The 20,291-nt window shown below is 45.2% G+C and overlaps 2 protein-coding genes across 3 annotated transcripts in view; both read right to left on the reverse strand.

The window, feature by feature from the left end:
* Positions 1 to 4,018: 4,018 nt before the first annotated feature.
* ECHDC3 (enoyl-CoA hydratase domain containing 3) lies at positions 4,019 to 11,668 on the reverse strand. 2 transcript variants are annotated; one of them, XM_075262989.1, is made up of 5 exons: positions 10,343 to 10,525; positions 7,891 to 8,012; positions 6,242 to 6,339; positions 5,067 to 5,267; positions 4,019 to 4,451 (listed from the first exon to the last, which is right to left on the reverse strand). In XM_075262989.1, the coding sequence occupies exons 2-5, from the start codon at positions 8,000 to 8,002 to the stop codon at positions 4,131 to 4,133; spliced, it is 732 nt and encodes a 243-aa protein (XP_075119090.1). In that variant the 5' UTR covers positions 8,003 to 8,012; positions 10,343 to 10,525; the 3' UTR covers positions 4,019 to 4,130. The 2 variants fall into 2 exon arrangements, with proteins under 2 accessions (XP_075119090.1, XP_075119089.1); XM_075262988.1 differs by lacking the exon at positions 10,343 to 10,525 and adding an exon at positions 11,512 to 11,668 and having other exon boundaries at positions 4,020 to 4,451.
* Positions 11,669 to 14,901: 3,233 nt separating this feature from the next.
* Positions 14,902 to 20,291, reverse strand: part of CEP295 (centrosomal protein 295) — a 36,966-nt gene continuing 31,576 nt past the window's right edge. The window contains exons 27-28 of the mRNA XM_075266160.1: positions 16,228 to 16,327; positions 14,902 to 15,043 (exon numbers count right to left, since the gene is read on the reverse strand). Of these exons, the coding sequence (XP_075122261.1) occupies positions 15,011 to 15,043; positions 16,228 to 16,327 (133 nt within the window). The 3' untranslated portion in view covers positions 14,902 to 15,010. The remainder of the gene's footprint in view (positions 15,044 to 16,227; positions 16,328 to 20,291) is intronic.

The raw sequence follows: 20,291 nt of genomic DNA on the forward strand, positions 1-20,291 counted from the left end.
TCAGAGTGGGTCCGGCCGTGACCGTTTTATGCTCTCCGCCGTGAAACCGTTTTTTTTTTAAACCGGACACAGAGTACTGCATGTCCAACTCTGTGTCCGATTTAAAAAAAACGGTTTCACGGCGTAGAGCATAAAACACTCACCGCCGCTCACGGCCGGACATCTTTCAAACCCATTCAAATGAATGGGTGAAAAAGAGTCCTGCAGCTTTCCGTCTCCTGCTCAGTTTTATGCAAGAAAAGGAAACCTGTATGAACGGAGACTGGGCGCGGATGTGAACCCAGCATTACTTAGGTTGTTCACAGACTTATTCACACACTGTTTAAGTGTTACTTCTACCTTATCTATTTATATCACTATCCTATTTCATTACCGGTATTTGCACTTTATTGTTTTTCCATGGTGCATCAACCTCTGTTACCTTCACAATAAATGTATTTGTTTATTCATCACTGAATCGAGTGGGCAGCAGATCATTTCTTTTTGTAAACTCCCCCATGGACACTGCAGCTGGCCCCAGCCTACTCTCCAACATACAACAAGTTGATCTCAGTGGACTTTTCTGGAAACTTGAGAAACTTTTAATAGACGAAACTAGACATGCTCTGGACTACGAATTTCTATCCATTTATCTGGAAAAGAATTTGATCCCGAGGGGTCTACGTATGAATAAATTCCTCAACACCCGACTGCTTGACATAGAGAAGGGTATGCTAGAGTACAAGACAGACAAACTCAACAGGGATAGGTCAGATTATAAGAACAATCACATTAAATTTTGGGTCTGTAAACCCAAAGGACCGAACTCTACGCAGCAAACTGAACAACCCACCACCTCAGCCGGTCTATCCAGGTGACCACCACATCCCCCAAGAGGCCGTTCCTTTGGAAACACAAGGAACCGTATTTAAGATTTAAGATCCCACCCTCAAATAAACGGAGTCCCCACCTACGATTCCTATGTATGTTTTACACAAAAAGCTCAAGGGAACTGCGCCACCTCTCTGCCCTTACTAAAGATGGTCAATGAAGAATCAAGAAACGGGCTAACGCATGCGCTCAAATATTCGTAGGTGGGGACTCCGTTTATTTGAGGGTGGGATCTTAAATTTTACGGATCCACCTGGGAATAGATGAGTCTTACCTTATTTTCTTCCATGTGTATGGTGACTTTTGTAGTATATATTTTTCACACAGGCTATGTGTTCGTTTTCCTAAACTATTGTTATGGTCATCTGCGTACCATCTCGATTCCGTTGTGTGAGGGGATCAAGTGTCCTTTGGAAATCATTCAGACAAGTAGAAATTGTTATTTATATTGTATCTTTTTGATTTTTGTGATTTCAATCTCGCTTTACATACAGTGTGGGATAACAGTTTTGTGATTATTTTATATCATCTTTATTACTCCTGTATTCGGGTTGCATGATTCACATGTTTGCCATCAATCTTTGGGGTATCTTTCTCAGATATATGATCCTCCTGGTTTTAATATTTTTTTTTGTTGTTTTATTTGTTACGTATGTGTGATATTCAGTTCACCTGTGGTAGGTACTATTTAACTTACGTGAGTGTAGTGGACGTTTGGACTATGACTAAGGCACTTACGTGCTGAAACGCGTCAGTCAACGTCATCTTTGTATCTCGGTGTGAAGGGGTGGGGATCACCTCTGCTCTAATGGACTGTTACATGTTTTAAAATTTGGACCTAAAAAAGTATTGTGTATTTTTACTAATCGTGGATGCTGGATTCTTCAATTCTGTATAACTTATCACTGCTGAGATAAGTGTCCTTTCTAGGGGACTCTCATTCTGTCCCGCACAGAAACCTAATCAGGTAGACCTCTTCAATAGACGGCTCACATTAAAGAGACACTTTGCAATAGTGGGCGATGAATCCCAAGGCAAGACCGATCCTGGAGTAGCACCTACCAACACTCATTCTCATGACATCCTACCCAATAGTGGCACCAGTTTGGAGGCATCCCCGATGGAAGTTCCTCCAATTGATACTACCCTTAAACCAAAATCTAATTTTTACCCCTCCCACCATAGGGGTAGCCATGTGGAGGTTCTTTAGTAGCCTCCGACCTGAGACGCCTTGGCGCTGCCCTGCCCAAAATCCGCAACAATCTCTCACAAACATTACTACTCCACCCCGGACATTTGACCCCTCAGCCGATCATCTTAAGGACTACAAAAATGTCATAACTAGGGTTGAGCCGATCTTGACTTTTCAGGATCGATTTTAAAATCCTATTTCTGATCATTTTTCATTCGAACCCGATCTCGATCCCAATTCCGATCCCAATTCCGATCCCAATGCAAGTCAATGGGATTTTTTTTATTAATCGGAGATCGGATTTTAAAAGCAATCCTACCCGCTGGTGTCCACTTACCTCCAGAGATGGCTGGTCCTGTGCCCCGTGCCTTCATTCTTCGCCTCGCTGCTGCTCCACGCTGCTTTTCTTCCTTCGCTGCCCCCTCCCTGCCAGGTTAGGAGAATGTGGGCGGGTTAGGAGAGTGTGGCGGGTACTGGGAAGGGAGACGTCACGTCTCCCCGCCCTGTACCCGCCCACACTAAGCCACAAGCCCCGCCTACCTAATGCTTTAAACGCTAACCTGGGAGGCGAGGCAAGAAGAAGGAGGGCACTGGAGCAGCCATCTCTAGAGGTAAGTAGCTGCTAGAGATTTAGTTTATCCTTCCATTCGAATGAATGGAGGCAGCCGGCGTGCAGGGGGTTAAGGCTGTGTGCTGGCTGCTTCCATTCATTCCTATGGAACTGTAGCGGAGCCTTCACACTGAATATATAGCGAATACTCAGTGTGAAGGCTAAGCAAAGCATTGTGGGAAAAATCACCGATCTCGATCCTACATAAAAAGATCGTGTTCGGAATTCCAATGGCAATCGTGAAATTTTCTCGATCGCTGATCGGAATCTGATCTTTTCTGAACACGATCGCTCAACCCTAGTCATAACAGATGCCCATGTAGATGGAATTCTCACAGAGAAGGAATATTCATTTCTCAACATCAAGAATCCAACCCTGGCGTTATTCTGCCATCTGCCCAAAGTACATAAAGATGCAGTTAACCCTCCTGGGAGACCTATCATCTCTGGGGTTAACTCCATCACGAGAAACCTATCCCAGTATATTGATATCATTTTGCAGAGGTGTGTCACCAAATTACCCTCCTATCTTAGGGACTCTACTAGTCTTCTAGAGGACCTTCCACTGTTAACATGGGGCCAAACTACAGATGGGCCACCCTTGACGTCAATGCCCTTTACAGTAATATTTCTCATGATTTAGATATCTCTGCAGTCAATAGTTTCTGAAACAAGACCCATGGTTACCCAGTAAACAACGGACTTCATATTACATGCCATTCCCTTCATTCTACACCACAATACAGAAGGGGACGGCCATGGGCACCCGTATGGCTCCAAGTTATGCTAACTTGTTTATGAGGGTTTTTGAGAACACGTATATACTCAGAACACCCTTGGTCAGGTTACATTAAATATTACAAACGATACATTGATGACTTATATTTGTATGGGAAAGGCCCGAAGAATCCTTTGACTCCTACTGTTCACACTTAACGTCTGAAGAGAACGCCTGTGGACTGCCGGATGCCATGAGGATGGTAAGTTGAGTATAAATGTGTTATTTTCACTCATCTCCTTATCTTTCTGCTAGCAGAAAAAGGAACCCATTGAAGTCAATGGGAGGCTTTTTTTTAGCGCTGAAATTCCCCACCAAATTCCCCACCTGTTTCCTCCATGTGAATGGACCCTTAGTATGGTACACATCATAATACCAAACAGCATACATATGTCACAGGCACCCATTCAAACTTTAAAAAAAAATGGCCACCCATTTGGACAATACCCAACATAGATTTGCCCCCTTCTCCTTAGAAACATGCCACACGCAAGATGGCCTCCCCAACTATGGTTGTGCATTGATTCAGGTGTCTCCATACCTTTGGACGACCCTGTAATGTGTGTAAGTAAATACAAACCCAACCCATTAAATGACTTATTTCTATTGCACGGACATTTGGCATATAATGTAGAATTCTATTTATTTTCTGCAGTGATAACTCGTATCTCCATTGGCGTTCATTCTTGTGCGTTAGTCCACACTGGTTTCCTCTTTTGTGTGAAGGCCTCTATCCCTTCTTGTCCATCCTTTAACATCAGGTTTTGTAACATAACGAGTGATGTCAGTCTGTAGGCCTCCTCTAGGCCTTGTGAAATTTGTTTGTAAAACGTCGCTTTTCCAAGAGCAACGACGGTGCGGCTCGCCTGGCAGATTTTCTGTGCGATTCTGTTGGTTTCTTCTTCCAGCTTCTCTTCAGGCACCACCCTGCTCACTAGTCCATGCAGCAATGCATCATGTGCCGATATAGGTTCACCGGTAAAGAGCATTTCTAAGGCAATCTACGAAAATGGAAAATAAGAAGTATAGGTTGGTTCAGATCTCAGACAATTGACAATGCAGAATAACACACAATAGAAGAAATGTTACAAAAATTGTTTATAAGAGGGGTTTTGCCACTGTTCACCTTCAGGACCTGTATTTTTGGCCGACTTTCCACCGATTTCTGCACAGTTGGAATTTTCTCTCTATCCCCCACCATTCCTGAGCAATCAGGGTCCTGAGAGTTGGTGCCTGATATGCTGTTTAGGTTCTGTCAAGTGGGTGGTGTCGGACAGGAGCAAGAAAGGGGGCGTAATTTATAATATTATAATGCCTAAGATATATGTGCTTGAAATGCCCTCCCACCTCAGCTTCCCTGTATTATACAAGAGCCCGTATACCCGTACACCAGGGAGATGCAGTATACAGACCCCAGCTCTGAATAGAGATACAAGGAAAGAATAAAGAAATGCAGGATTTCACAGAAAGGAGCCGAAATGTCTTAATAAAGTGTATCACAAAATGTATTCATTATACAAATACTGGCAGAAAATCAACTTTTTGGAACGTTTCTTAGTTCTAAATATTTGATATTTCCATGAATTTTTTTTCTTTAAGCCTTGCCACAAACTAACCTTTTTTGGCACTGCCCTTCCTAAAGCAACAGCCGGCGTAGAGCAGAACAGTCCCACGTTGACACCCGGTGTTGCAAATTTGGACTTCTCAGAGGCAACGGCGATATCACAGGTGGCAACGAGCTGACATCCAGCCGCAGTGGCGAGACCGTTCACCTGGGCTATAACGGGAACCGGAATGGTTTGGATTGTGGTCATGAGCTGCGCACAATATACAGTATATCTTAAGGAAGAAGGCAAATTCATTCACATTGTAACAGCACTACGCAGATTCCGGAGGACTCCTTATGATTCTATCTGGATCGTGCCACACCTTAACTGAGGCCGTACATTGTGGAAACGCAACTTTTTTTGTTACGGATTTGGCCAAAACCGAGAATGGCTACAAAAGGAATGGGAAATATATAGGTAGTTCTTGTACAAAAACCACAACGTGGGTCCTCAGCCTTAAGGTCTCTGATGTTCACCATTCCCTCTAAGGTGCCGTCCCATCTATTCTTGTGGCTTTGTATTTCCATGACAGCCAGTACCTGTTAAGACTTGCCTTAAGATTTGATAGGTACATAGGCATGCATAGACTGCAATGCAATTGCCCAAACTACAAACATACAAAAACATTTTTTCCCCATAGGATGAACATCAATAAAAAAACAAAAAAATAAAATCAAAATGGCCCAACCACCAATTTCACTTTAAAAAAAAAAACCTTATGTATTAAATTATAAAAATGGTTTTGGGCATCAGAATATGGAAACTTCAAGATTTTATTTTTTCAAAAATTTTTAGATTTTTGTTAAGGTGTCAACACAAAAACTGTATAAATTTGGTATCACCAAAACTATCATGACCCCTCGAATACAGGTAACCTGTCATTATGGCTGCATAGTGAATGCCATAAAAATCTTCCCCCCCCCCCCCCAAAAAAAAAAAAAAAAAAAGTGGCTTTTTTCTAAATATATTCATCTAAAAATTTCTGTAGCTTCCCAATACAATGTAGCTGTAACATATAATATTCTGTACAAAGTACAATCAGTCCCGCAAAAGAAAAGCCCTCATACAGCTCAATGAATGGAAAAATAGAAAAATAAGTTTTTGCTTTTGGAACTTGGGAAGGTTAAAAAAAGAAAAATAAGGGTTATATACATATAGTATTTTGTTAAACCTAAGACATTCACCTTTATACAGGCACTAAATACATCAGCATGATAGGCTTCGCCATGAGCCGCTGTGAATTCTTTCAGATTGTGGCCAGATGAAAACACAGGTCCATTTGCTGAAAAACAAACAGTGAAAGGAGATAGTAATGTTTTTGGTTTTTCTTCCAAAGATCCCTGACTTAAAGGGATTGCACCAAGCTTTGATGTTATTAACTACCGACAGGATAGCAAAGAACCCCCACAAATCCCAAGAATGGGGTCCAGTTCTCTTGTCATGGTGCGTGCTTGGCCTCCCCATCCATCAGTATGGGAGAACCAGATTCTCATTTTCAGAAACAGTGGAGATCCCATAGGTTGGACCCTCACCGTTTATATAAATTATCCCATATCCTATTAATGTGGCATAAATTTAAGACTTGGCACAACCCCTTTAAACAGAGAAACATCAGTGAGAAGATAACTCAACCACAATAAGGACATCATGGCTGGTTATCAGGAGGACACTACAAGTATGAGAAGATAACATGGAGACAATAAGGACATCATGGCTGGTTATCAGGAGGACACTACATGTATGAGAAGATAACCCGACCACAATAAGGACATCATGGCTGGTTATCAGGAGGACACTACATGTATGAGAAGATAACCTGACCACAATAAGGACATCATGGCTGGTTATCAGGAGGACACTACAGGTATGAGAAGATAACCCGACCACAATAAGGACATCATGGCTGGTTATCAGGAGGACACTACATGTATGAGAAGATAACCTGACCACAATAGGGACATCATGGCTGGTTATTAGGAGGGGACACTACATGTATGAGAAGATAACCCGACCACAATAAGGACATCATGGCTGGTTATCAGGAGGACACTACATGTATGAGAAGATAACCCGACCACAATAAGGACATCATGGCTGGTTATCAGTAGGACACTACATGTATGAGAAGATAACCCGACCACAATAAGGACATCATGGCTGGTGATCAGGAGGACACTACATGTATGAGAAGATAACCCGACCACAATACGGACATCATGACTGGTTATCAGGAGGACACTACATGTATGAGAAGATAACCTGACCACAATAAGGACATCATGGCTGGTTATCAGGAGGACACTACATGTATGAGAAGATAACCCGACCACAATACGGACATCATGGCTGGTTATCAGGAGGACACTACATGTATGAGAAGATAACCCGACCACAATAAGGACATCATGGCTGGTTATCAGGAGGACACTACATGTATGAGAAGATAACCTGACCACAATAAGGACATCATGGCTGGTTATCAGGAGGACACGACATGTATGAGAAGATAATCTGGACACAATAAGGACATCAAGGCTGAATGTTGGAATAATCCAAAAGGTAACAGCCAAAAAAGTCATAAAGCAAACCACTGCTGCAGTTGCTCCCTGCTCTCCAAGGGCCTATATTATATGTCCCACGTTGCGCCCATCTAGTCATGGACAGTACTGGAGACAGCAAATTTTGGCAAACACTATTATGGAGGGAGTAACTCTGGATTAGTGTTACATCTATGACTAGGTGCGAAGACAGAAGAGGAAAATTACTCCATGATATTAATATTCCATGTATGTACATTATACATATGACGTATACAGCCAGACTCCAGGAATACCTGCAATCACAATGACCCTCAAATCCTTGTCATCGACCTCATGTAGGATGTCTCTCTGCAGAGACTGGAGCATAGCGAGCGACAGCGCGTTCCTCTTCTGAGGATTATTCATGGTGATTTTTCTGTGCAGAAATAGACAATAGTTATAGCCTTAAAGGGGTTGCCCAGCTTCCAAAAATGATCTGCACAAACATCCACAGCAGTGCTAAATCCTCACTGCCCTTGTGCAGCCTTTGCTTGGCTTTATTTTACTTGCTGCTCTTTGTATCACAGTTCTTTACATGAAGTGAAACAGCTGTGATGTTTCATTTGCTGACTGCAGTGCCCACAGGGAGGGGTAATGTGCTTGCAAACGAAACGTCACAGCTTAGGTCAATGACTTGGAAATAAAACACATAAAAGGAGCTGAATTTAAAGAGGGTATATTAGGAAATGTTTTGTATTGTGGCATCCTGTTATTTGGTCCATATATTTTAAATTGGATAACCTAGATAACTGGAAAACCGGATAACCTAGATAATCGGATAACTTCTATAACCCCTTCCCGACATCCGCCGTAATAGTACGGTGCATGTCGGGTGTCGCCATAGCCGCCGGGTGTCTACTGCTTTAAGCAGTAGACAACCGGCTCTAATGCCTCCAATCGGTCCCCGGACCGAACAGAGGCATTAACCCCTCCGGCGCCACGGTCAAAGGCGCCGGAGGCACCATTTTCCCGACGGCGCATGGGCGCCGCCATTTTGCCGGTGATCGCCGGCTCCTGGAGCATGCCTTTACAAGGCTCCCAGGCTTGTCTGTAATCTCTTTCTTTTGCAGGTTGGTCTATGCAGCCTGCAAAAGAAATGATGATTCACCTACATGTTTGGTATCCCCGCGTCCGAAATCGCCCGCTCTACAAATCTATAAAAATATTTTTCCTGTTCGATAAACGCCGTAGCGGGAAAAATAGTCAAAATTGACAAACCGCCGTTTTTTCACTGTTTTGATTCTGATAAAAATTTGAATAAAAAGTGATCAAAGCAATAACATTTCCCGAAAATGGTAGAACTAAAAAGTACACCCGACCCCGCAAAAAAAGACGCCCTATGCATCCCCGTACACTTACGTATAAAAAAGTTACGGCTGTCAGAATATGGCGACTTTTAGAAAAAAAAAAAAAATTAACACAGTTTTGGATTTTTTTTAAGGGGTCAAAATGTAAATAAAACCATATAAATTTGGTATCCCTGGAACCGTACCGAAACACAGAATACAGGGGACATGTCATATTGGTTGCACAGTGAACGCCGTAAAACCGAAGCCCGTAAGAAAGTCGCAGAAATGCATTCAAATCCGCCCCATTCTGAATTTTTTTCCTGCTTCCCAGTACATTATACAGAATAATTAATGGCGGCATCATGAAGAAAAATTTGTCCTGCAAAGATTAAGATCTCATATGGCTCTGGGAGCGGAGAAATAAAAAAGTTATGGGGTTTAGAAGGAGGGGAGTCAAAAACAAAAATCAAAAAATGCCATCGGCGAGAAAGGGTTAAAGGGATTCTACTAGAGATGAGCGAACACTGTTCGGAACAGCCGATCCGAACAGCACGCTCCCATAGAAATGTTCGCTCATCTCTAGATTCTACCACAAAAACTTTTTTTTTTGTACAAGAGCGGCCTCCCAAAAATAGCCGCCGGCCAGCGGCCATTTTTTGGAGGCCGCTCTTGCTCTTGTAGTTCAATACAGGAGCGTACTGCGCAGGCATTGTGAGGTTGGACCGATATAGAAGAGGCGGTTGCAGCTGAAGATGGAGGCGTCGCTGGAGAGAGCTCTCTGGCAGCAGTGGGGACGCCTCCATCGCTGTTTGAGCACTGGGACCCGCCCCCACTGCTGTGAGATAACTCATTTGCATACCAGTGAAAACCAGTATTTCTATGGAACGGCGCTGCGGAGACCACATCTAAAGGTAAGAGACGAATAGCCTTTCTAAAGTGTATTCCGACATCTTAAGCACAAAAAAAAAACAGTTTTAGTCGTAGAATCCCTTTAAGTCTCCATGTACACGATTCAACTTTCATCCATTTGGTTGCGACACACAAACTACAGTAAGGCGGCTTTCCTCTGCTTAACAAATCTCTAAATTGTAAGAATCAATATAAGAATAATATTAGAATAAAGATTGTGTTATCCAACTTGCCACCATTTCTTGCACCTTTTGGCTCAGTGCTATAGCTTTCCTATAATATTCTCCTTTTATAGGGAGGGAAAATGTCACCAGAAAATGTCCTGATTTATTCAAATTCTATACACGTTTAAAGAATTTTTTTAAATTTTCCATGTTATTTATATTTAACAAAAACAAAAAAAAATCCTAAAAATCCTGCAGTTCTGATTCTGGCCACTAGGCCTAATGATAGGCTAAGACTTTCTGTTTTCTGTAGGAGAGTTCTTTGCAGCAGTGACCTCACTTACAGCACACCGATGGTCACAGTGAGAAGGGAAAAACGGATCTGCAAAAATGAAAGTTAGCTCGGTCCTTAAGGGGTTAAAGTAGGAATTAAACTGGGTGCGATTTCACGTTGTCCGCGCATTGTGTAAAAGCTGGGTTTTCAAAATAACCTGCCGCGGTTTACAAGTCTGCTTATTTTAGTGGAAGAATCGGGAGAAATTTCCTTATGGGTTTAATAGTGAAAGGAAAAAAAATGCAGCAAAAATTCTGTGAAAAATACAGCAGAAAAAAAAAACTAAATTTTTTTCTCACTATTAACCCTCCAAGTCTGCAGAATTCCGGACATTTTTTGGATTCTTGTACAAATTTCAAGTCGAGATGTCGAGAGCGGAGCCCTGTTACAAGCTTTGCTATGGGGCAAAACCTGGGAAAGACGGGTTACTGGAGCAGGAGGGAGGAAGGTGTGGGGGGGGGGGGTTTGTAGGATTTGTTTTGGCTGGGGGAGGGGGGACTTTGTCTCCCTGTTGGTATAGCTGGGGAGTGGTGAGCCAGGGAGACGAGGGTGTCACTATGAAGCTGAGGGGGCCTCCTGGCTTTTGAGCTGTGGGTGAAGAGAGGGGCTAAGGTGGGTGGTGCAGGGTTCCAAAAGGTGGGAGAAAGCCCCCTCCTGATCCTGCACCTTGGCCATGGTATCTGCAAGTGCTGCGGAAGGAGTCTTAGGAAGCTGTAAGGCACAAAGTCAGCAATCCTCAGAGTATATAGTATATACTCCAGATAGTCCCGGGAGCATGTGATCTCCACAGCCAGTGAGGCCCGGGCGCCCTCAGGAGACTGTGACAGGGCCACATCCCTTAAAGGGCCAGCGCCCCACAGTCAGACAGTGAGATTATTATGCTACGAGTAGGAATAATATGTTATATCATTTTATTCACCCTCTCGGAGCGCTGGATTTTGGAACTTTTGGTTCTATGTGTCTCAGACTACCAAAGACAAGGGGGGTGAGCTGAACACCTTTGACGACTCCAATACAAGTCACTTCTACTGCGCATATAACTGCACAATGTGACTGACGACCAGGAAGCTGCAGTCTCGTACGGATGTCTCGCACTACACAGCGCTCTATACTCTGCAGACTGTCACATTGTTTAGCACCGTCGCTGAACTTTCCCCTGCTGTTCCTCCTGTCGTGTACCTGACGCCGGCCTCCTGCACACGCTCAGTGAGTGGCGGCTGTTCTCGCTGCGCCGTGCCCACCAGCCGTCTCCTCAGGACCGTCACCGCCCGTCCTGGGGCCCTCACAGCTGCCGGACATAACCGAGGAAACATCTCCGCTTGTTATTCTCAGCAAACTTTGCACGGCTCTGTCTATAATAACCCGGAGACGCAGCGCTGCCCCCTAGTATGGAGGATCGGTACTGCAGCAGGCTCACCGGCTCTCTTGCTAGTTCCTTCTGTATTTGATCAGTCCTGTATTTGCTATTGATGGCCGGCTTTAGGCTGACCGTGATCATCAAATATTTTCTGTGACTTTTTTTCATGGTGTTTTAACCACTTCAGCGCCGGGTCACTTTCCCTGGTTCAGGACTGGTCGCATTTTTGGGATTTTTTTTACATTTGTGATTTTGACGGCTATAACATGTTTGTTTTCACTTGGGTTAATCCAATAATCTTTGCGTCTTTTTTTTTTTTTTTTTTTTTTTTATAAGTACGGCTTTATTTTTGTTTTATTTTTGCAGATTTTTTTTTTTTTAAGATCTGAGAAATTGTAGAAAAAAAAACAAAACAAGAAAAAACATGAAAAATGTGAAAAACAAAATGCTTCAAAAAGATTTTTTTTTTAACCACTTCATTACCGGGCTAATTTCTCTGGTTCAGGAACAGACACATTTTTGGATTTTTTTTTTTTGTATCGTTGCGGTTTTGAGGGCGATATCATTAGGGTTATTCAACTAATTTTTGCATTTTAAAAAAAAAAAAAAAATTTATATATTTTTTTCCGCTCCGTTAAAGTATTTTATTTTCTATTGTGTTGTCAGGGGTGGGGGTAGAGCCTGTGATGTTGGCATTTTATTTTTTCAAGTTTCTATTTTTGACTTTTCTATTTCTCTATATTAGATTGTGTCCCCAAAGGATTAAAATAGACCTTTGGGGAGAATTTCAAGCATTACTTTTTTTCTTTCTCCGTTTTCCCCTGTAAGGTGGTGTTCACACATAGGAATTTGACATTGAATTTAAGGAGGGATCCACCTCAAATTCTGCTTTCCATCCGCAGGAGCGGATTCTTTCAACTAGCAGAAAAAAAGGCACCCTGCTCGTTCGAGCTAAGCTGGAGTGATAGGGTTCAGCCATTGCAGAGAAAAGCGCTGCCTGCTTTCTGCTCCATTCTCTGTATCAGCTGCCGAGAACTTCTGACCGGAGATGTCGGGTGTCAGAGCAACACCGATCCAATATGGATAACCTTTCCTTAGCAATGTATTTCAGGAATATTCCCTTGCTGTATCCTAAGTCCCATACGTTGCGAGGAACCTTCTTCATGGATTATAGGAAATCCAAAGACATAAAAAATTCCAGCTTTCAACCGTGGTCCTTGTAAAACGTAGCGTTTATTCCAGTATTAAAAAACACACATGTTCACAAGCCATATCGTCTCTTAGGTGTATCCATTCCTTACATAGACTCGCTGACGCGTTTCGAAGACATATAGTCTTCTTAGTCGTAGCCTAACTTACTTTGCTCTAGGTGGCTATAAATACCTTCCGGTATAATTACCGCCATCTGTGGTGCCTGAGAACTCCCCTTAAAAACAAAATTAACCCCTTATGAATACTAAAAAACCACCATATCCCAGAATGGAAATACATGATAACATCTACCAAATGTAAATGTATGTACAACAGAATTTGTTATTTATATGATCACATGCGAGGCATGTAACCTTAGTTACATAGGATGTACCTCTAGGTCTGCTAAAATCAGAATTTCGGAACACCTTCAGAGTATACGTAATCCTAATTCAAATAAAAAAACAGGAGTGTCAAGACATTTTATTTCTGAAATTTCCCATCCTAGTCGGGGTCCTGTTGAGTTCTGTATGTGACTGCCGTTGCAGTGGTCCGCCATCCATTCTCCAACAGGCCAGAACAATGAATGCCCTCACCAGTTCATAAGTTACCTCACAAAAGGGCGACACGGTGACTCAGTGGTTAGCACTGCAGCCTTGCAGCGCTGGAGTCCTGGGTTCGAATCCTGCCAAGGACAACATCTGCAAGGAGTTTGTATGTTCTCCCTGTGTTTGCATGGATTTCCTCCCATTCTACAAAGAGATACTGATAGGAAGAAATGTACATTGTGATCCCTATATGGGGCTATCTACATAAAAATTTAAAAAAGTTACCCCACAAGACCTGCCATACGGGCGAGTCTCTGACCCAAATGTTTAGACATTACTATAGGTAAAGGGGATTTCCAGCCCCACGTGCACATTTCATACCGATTACCGATGCACAGGAGGGGTCAACACTATGGGATCTGGGGGGAAACTTGACAGCCGGATCATGCACAGATTAGGGGGGAGTGGTAATAGGGTATAGGAGCCGAACTGCCAGGTGCCAGCGCTATACAGTGGACACGGCTGGTCCACTCATATTACCGCTCCACAGATAACATACCGATCTCCCGTCCTATGGATCGGTCACCTACATGAAATACGCATATGGGGCCAGAAACCCCCTTTGATGTCCCTCAGATTCTTACGCTTGCTCATTTTTCCATAGACATCAACTTCGACAACCCCACTTGTTCTCCCGATGTATGGCTTTATACAGGGGTCAGACAAACTATAGAGAGCCCAATTCTAACACCCTCTTCTTCCAAATTCTGCCCCTGGACAGAGGTTCCTATATCACATCTAGATGTTCTTAAAGGAGTTTACAAAGCCAACACTACAGAGCGATAGTTGTATAAAACCATTTATTAAAAGGAGAATAAAAAATGTAAAATAGTCCAGACATTGAACGTAACAGAATCTTTACACCGTATAAATAAAATAATCCCATAATATAAACGTCTTTCCATAAAACACATATAAAAGTGACATTACACAGGACGGATCTGATAGGTTCATATAAAATCTACCATAGAATTAGTGAGGTTTAGGTAATTGAAGGATATTTGTATCTTCTGACCCGCAACATAGGGTGGAGTTCCGTGCGTCTCCATGGTAACAGACTACAAACAAACACAGTGTAGTCTGATCCTGCAGTCATACTTCCTTATATCTCCATGTCTGCGAGCGTGTGCATGTGTCGGGTCTGTGGATCTTACGACACAGGGTTTGTTCGTAGTCTGTCACCATGGAGACAAATAAATGTGCATAGGATCTGTAAACCCAAGATGGCCGCCTCCATCGCCTGTAAGCGACTCTTCATCTTCATTTAGTCATCAGTATAAATTAACATAAAGTGCACTTGGGTGCCAGGAGAGGCCTCCTTATGTCGCTCCAGGGAGGAGGCCTCCTTATGTCGCTCCAGGGAGGAGGCCTCCTTATGTCACTCCAGGGAGAAGGCCTCCTTATGTCACTCCAGGGAGAAGGCCTCCTTATGTCACTCCAGGGAGAAGGCCTCCTTATGTCACTCCAGGGAGGAGGCCTCAGATTTCTTCTTAGAAGTTCACACGTTAGTTCCACAAATGTCTCATCTTTTTGCTCTCAACTTCTCCAGTGTTCTCTGCAAATAATAGAAAGTTACCAAATTAGAGGGATCAAGAAAGTCTCCAGGGCCCAGGTGACTACGACAATATGGAGGTGCTGACCAAGGAGTTGTCACGGCTCCGCCTCTATTATCAGCCTCAGTGACTTGTGTTGGACACCGCTGGTTGCTTTGTTTGCCTGCGCCTACAACATACATAGCTTGTACATCAGGTCTATGGCCGCAGGGCAGCTATCATCAGGCAATGAAGGAGATTATAACCTTGTGACAACTGCTTGAGTCATTTCAGTATAGATAAGAATGGCTGTCATAATTAAAGGGGCAGTAAACCTTAAAGGAACACTCCAGGCAATACTGATATACATATACCTAGGCTTAAGCTTGAGGGTTGGTGCGTGACACAAGAAATTTGTTTTGCACTCAGCATAAGAGTCTATTAGTTCTGCCTGGAGTGTTCCTTTAAGGGAAAGAGTTTAAAGGGATTATATGGGGATAGATTTTTATTTATCTATCTTTTATGGTACATTCTCTCCACTTACTACATAGAAGACAGTGCCCCAACACCCTAATGGTCAGCTTTGCAGAGAGAAGAGGCGGAAGTCTCATTCCGGTGACGCTCTGACCCTCAGTCACATGACCAACACCGCTCTGCTCTATGGGCCTTCTGGCTGCACACATACACTGGTTCAATCTTCTAGGCATGTGCAGTCGGCTCTGTTATCGGGCCTCAGGCAGAGCCATCTGCGCATGCCCACAGCCACAAGAAAATGGCCACTCACACAGCTTACTGTGTAAGCGGCCATTTTCTTGTTTGCCGTGGGCATGAGCAGTCTGCTCTGCCCGAAGCCTGGAAGATTGAAACCTAGGATGGAAGAAGACACAGGGAGAGGGCGTTCCAGAAGAAGATGGAGGCGTCGCTGGAGAGTTCTCTCGCAGCACTGGGGACGCCCCCAGTGCTGTGTCGGCGCTGAGGACCACCCCCAGTGCTGCGAGAGAACTCATTAGCATACCGAAGAAGACACGGATTTCTACCAAACGGCGGCGCGGAGAAGACATCTAAAGGTAGGAGAAGAAAAGCCTTTCTTAAGGCTATACCTACGTGTTAGTCAGAAAAAAATGATTGGATCCCTTTAAACCATATGAAGAGGTCAACTACTTACAGAAATTGGGAATGGAAATGTGAACCCTAATACAGGCTTTACCTTCTTAAACTCTTTGGCCTTCTCGCGGTTCTTTGCGTACGTCTCCTGTCGCATCTTCTCTTCTCTGCGTGTCTTCACTTCATCGAGCTGATTATATAGCCTGCAGGTGGGCAAATACATGCAGAGTATGAACTAGCACATAGCACATGTACAGCATACATTTTACATGCTCCATGCCCCCTAGAAAATCCAGTCTCTGATCTCCTCATCCCTTTAAGGACACCTTCTACGAGATTTGACTATTGGATCACTTGATTCCCTGTACAATATACTGCAATCCTTCTGCACTGCGGTATATAGTACATTACTGTATATGGGTATCGGGTCCATCAGGTTTCATATTCATGAAATAACAAGTCCTAACAATTAGAGATGAGCGAACAGTGTTCTATCGAACTCATGTTCGATCGGATATTAGGCTGTTCGGCATGTTCGAATCGAATCGAACACCGCGTGGTAAAGTGCGCCATTACTCGATTCCCCTCCCACCTTCCCTGGCGCCTTTTTTGCTCCAATAACAGCGCAGGGTAGGTGGGACAGGAACTACGACACCGGTGACGTTGAAAAAAGTAGGCAAAACCCATTGGCTGCCGAAAACATGTGACCTCTAATTTAAAAGAACAGCGCCGCCCAGCTTCGCGTCATTCTGAGCTTGCAATTCACCGGGGACGGAGGTTTCCATCCAGTTAGCTAGGGGTTAGATTCTGGGTAGGCAGGGACAGGCTAGGATAGGAAGGAGAAGACAACCAACAGCTCTTATAAGAGCTAAATTCCAGGGAGAAGCTTGTCAGTGTAACGTGGCACTGACGGGCTCAATCGCCGCAACCCAGCTTTCCCAGGATCCTGAATGGAATACACTGTCAGTGTATTCCCGTATACCCGATATATACCCCCGATACCCGTTCCAACGGTGTGCCCCCCCACCTTCACCCCAGAAATACCCTGCAAGTCCCCTAGCAATAGAATTGGGGCTATATACACCCACTATTTTTACTACTGGTATACAGTGCCATTGTCTGACTGGGAATTCAAAGAATATATTGGGGTTATAAATACCCTCATTTCTTGCTACTGCCATATAGTGCCAGTTTCTGACTGGTAATTCAAAGAATATATTGGGGTTACGTGCACCCACAATTTTTACTACTGGTATATAGTGCCAATTTCTAACTAGGAATTCAAAATGCGCAAGGCTCCCGGAAAGGGACGTGGACGAGGCCGTGGGCGAGGTCGGGGGAATGGTTCTGGGGAGCAAGGTAGCAGTGAAGCCACAGGGCGTCCCGTGCCTACTCCTGTGGGGCAGCAAGCATTGCGCCACTCCACAGTGCCAGGGTTGCTTGCCACATTAACTAAACTGCAGGGTACAAACCTTAGTAGGCCCGAGAACCAGGAACAGGTCTTGCAATGGCTGTCAGAGAACGCTTACAGCACATTGTCCAGCAGCCAGTCAGACTCTGCCTCCTCTCCTCCTATTACCCAACAGTCTTGTCTTCCTTCCTCCCAAAATTCCGAAGCTTTACAGAACAATAACCCAAACTGTCCCTGCTCCCCAGAGCTGTTCTCCGCTCCTTTCATTGTCCCTCAACCTGCCTCTCCACGTCACGATTCCACGAACCTAACAGAGGAGCATCTGTGTCCAGATGCTCAAACACTAGAGTCTCCTCCATCTCCGTTCGATTTGGTGGTGGATGACCAGCAACCCACCCTCATCGACGATGATGTGACGCAGTTGCCGTCAGGGCATCCAGTTGACCGGCGCATTGTGCGGGAGGAGGAGATGAGACAGGAGTTGGAAGAGGAAGTGGTGGATGATGAGGACACTGACCCGACCTGGACAGGGGGGATGTCAAGCGGGGAAAGTAGTGTGGATGTTGAGGCAGGTGCAGCACCAAAAAGGGTAGCTAGAGGCAGAGGCAGAGGTCAGCAGCTTAGGCGAAGCCAGGCCACACCCGGAATCTCCCAAGATGTTCCAGTTCGTACCCAGTCCCGAAAAACTCCCACCTCGAGGGCACGTTTCTCGAAGGTGTGGAGTTTTTTCAAGGAATGCGCCGAGGACAGATATAGTGTTGTCTGCACAATTTGCCTCTCGAAATTGATTAGGGGCTCTGAGAAGAGCAACCTGTCCACCACTTCAATGCGCCGTCATTTGGAATCCAAGCACTGGAATCAGTGGCAGGCAGCAACGGCAGGACAAAGGCCGCCTGCCGTTCACGCCACTGCCACTGCCTCTGCCACTGCCTCTGCCACTGCTGACTGTGCTGGCGATGCACTCCAGAGGACGAGCCAGGACACCACTTCATCTGCCTCCGCCACTTTGTTGACTTCTCCCTCATCCTCCCCTGTTCCTGTCTTATCTCCTTCTCCTGCACCATCAAAGGCACCATCAGGCGCTTCTTTACAACAACCCACCATCTCTCAGACATTGGAGCGGCGGCAGAAATACACTGCTAACCACCCACACGCGCAAGCCTTGAACGCCAACATCGCTAAACTGCTGGCCCAGGAGATGTTGGCGTTCCGGCTTGTTGAAACTCCCGCCTTCCTGGACCTGATGGCAACTGTGGCACCTCGCTATGCCGTCCCTAGCCGTCACTACTTCTCCCGGTGTGCCGTCCCCGCCTTGCACCAGCACGTGTCACTCAACATCAGGCGGGCCCTTAGTTCCGCGCTTTGTACAAAGGTCCACTTGACCACCGACGCGTGGACAAGTGCATGCGGACAGGGACGCTACATTTCACTGACGGCACACTGGGTGAATGTAGTTGAGGCTGGGACTGCTTCCCAAACTGGCCCGGTGTACCTCGTCTCCCCGCCTAACATTCCTGGCAGGGACACGAGAAGAACACCCCCCTCCTCCTCCTCCTCTACCGCCTCCTCCTCCGCCACCGCCTCCTCCTCCGCCACCGCCTCCTCCTCCGCTGTTAGATTGACCCCAGCTACGAGTTGGAAACGTTGCAGCACTGGCGTTGGTAGACGTCAGCAGGCTGTGCTGAAGCTGATCAGCTTGGGGGACAGACAGCACACTGCCTCCGAGGTGAGGGATGCCCTCCTCGATGAGACGGCAATATGGTTTGAGCCGCTGCACCTGGGCCCAGGCATGGTCGTTTGTGATAACGGCCGGAACCTGGTAGCAGCTCTGGAGCTTGCCGGACTCCAACATGTTCCATGCCTGGCCCACGTCTTCAACCTAGTGGTGCAACGTTTCCTAAAGAGCTACCCCAATGTTCCAGAGCTACTGGTGAAAGTGCGGCGCATGTGCGCCCACTTTCGCAAGTCGACAGTAGCCGCTGCTAGCTTAAAATCTCTCCAGCAACGCCTGCATGTGCCACAACACCGGCTTTTGTGCGACGTCCCCACACGCTGGAACTCAACGTTTCAGATGTTGAATAGAGTGGTTGAGCAGCAGAGACCTTTGATGGAATACCAGCTACAAAACCCTAGGGTGCCACAAAGTCAGCTGCCTCAGTTTCACATCCATGAGTGGCCATGGATGAGAGACCTTTGTGACATCCTACGGGTCTTTGAGGAGTCCACAAGGAGGGTGAGCTCTGAGGATGCGATGGTGAGCCTTACAATCCCGCTCTTGTGTGTTCTGAGAGAATCCCTGATTGACATCAGGAATAACTCAGATCACACAGAGGAGTTAGGGATAGCATCCGATCCGTCACAGCTGGAGAGTAGGTCCACACATCTGTCCGCTTCACTGCGTTTAATGGAGGAGGAGGAGGAGGAGGAGGAAGAAGAGTTGTCCGATGATGTGATGGTGATACAGGAGGCTTCCGGGCAACTTCGAATCGTCCCATTGTTGCAGCGCGGATGGGTAGACATGGAGGATGAGGAGGAAATGGAGATTGAACTTTCCGGTGGGGCCAGAGGAGTCATGCCAACTAACACTGTGGCAGACATGGCTGAGTTCATGTTGGGGTGCTTTACAACCGACAAGCGTATTGTCAAAATCATGGAGGACAACCAGTACTGGATCTTTGCTATCCTTGAACCCCGGTATAAAAACAACATCTCGTCTTTTATTCCGGTAGAGGGGAGGGCCAATCGCATCAATGCTT

This window comes from Leptodactylus fuscus, chromosome 2, assembly GCF_031893055.1.
Source record: "Leptodactylus fuscus isolate aLepFus1 chromosome 2, aLepFus1.hap2, whole genome shotgun sequence".
Classification (NCBI taxonomy): Eukaryota; Metazoa; Chordata; class Amphibia; order Anura; family Leptodactylidae; genus Leptodactylus; species Leptodactylus fuscus.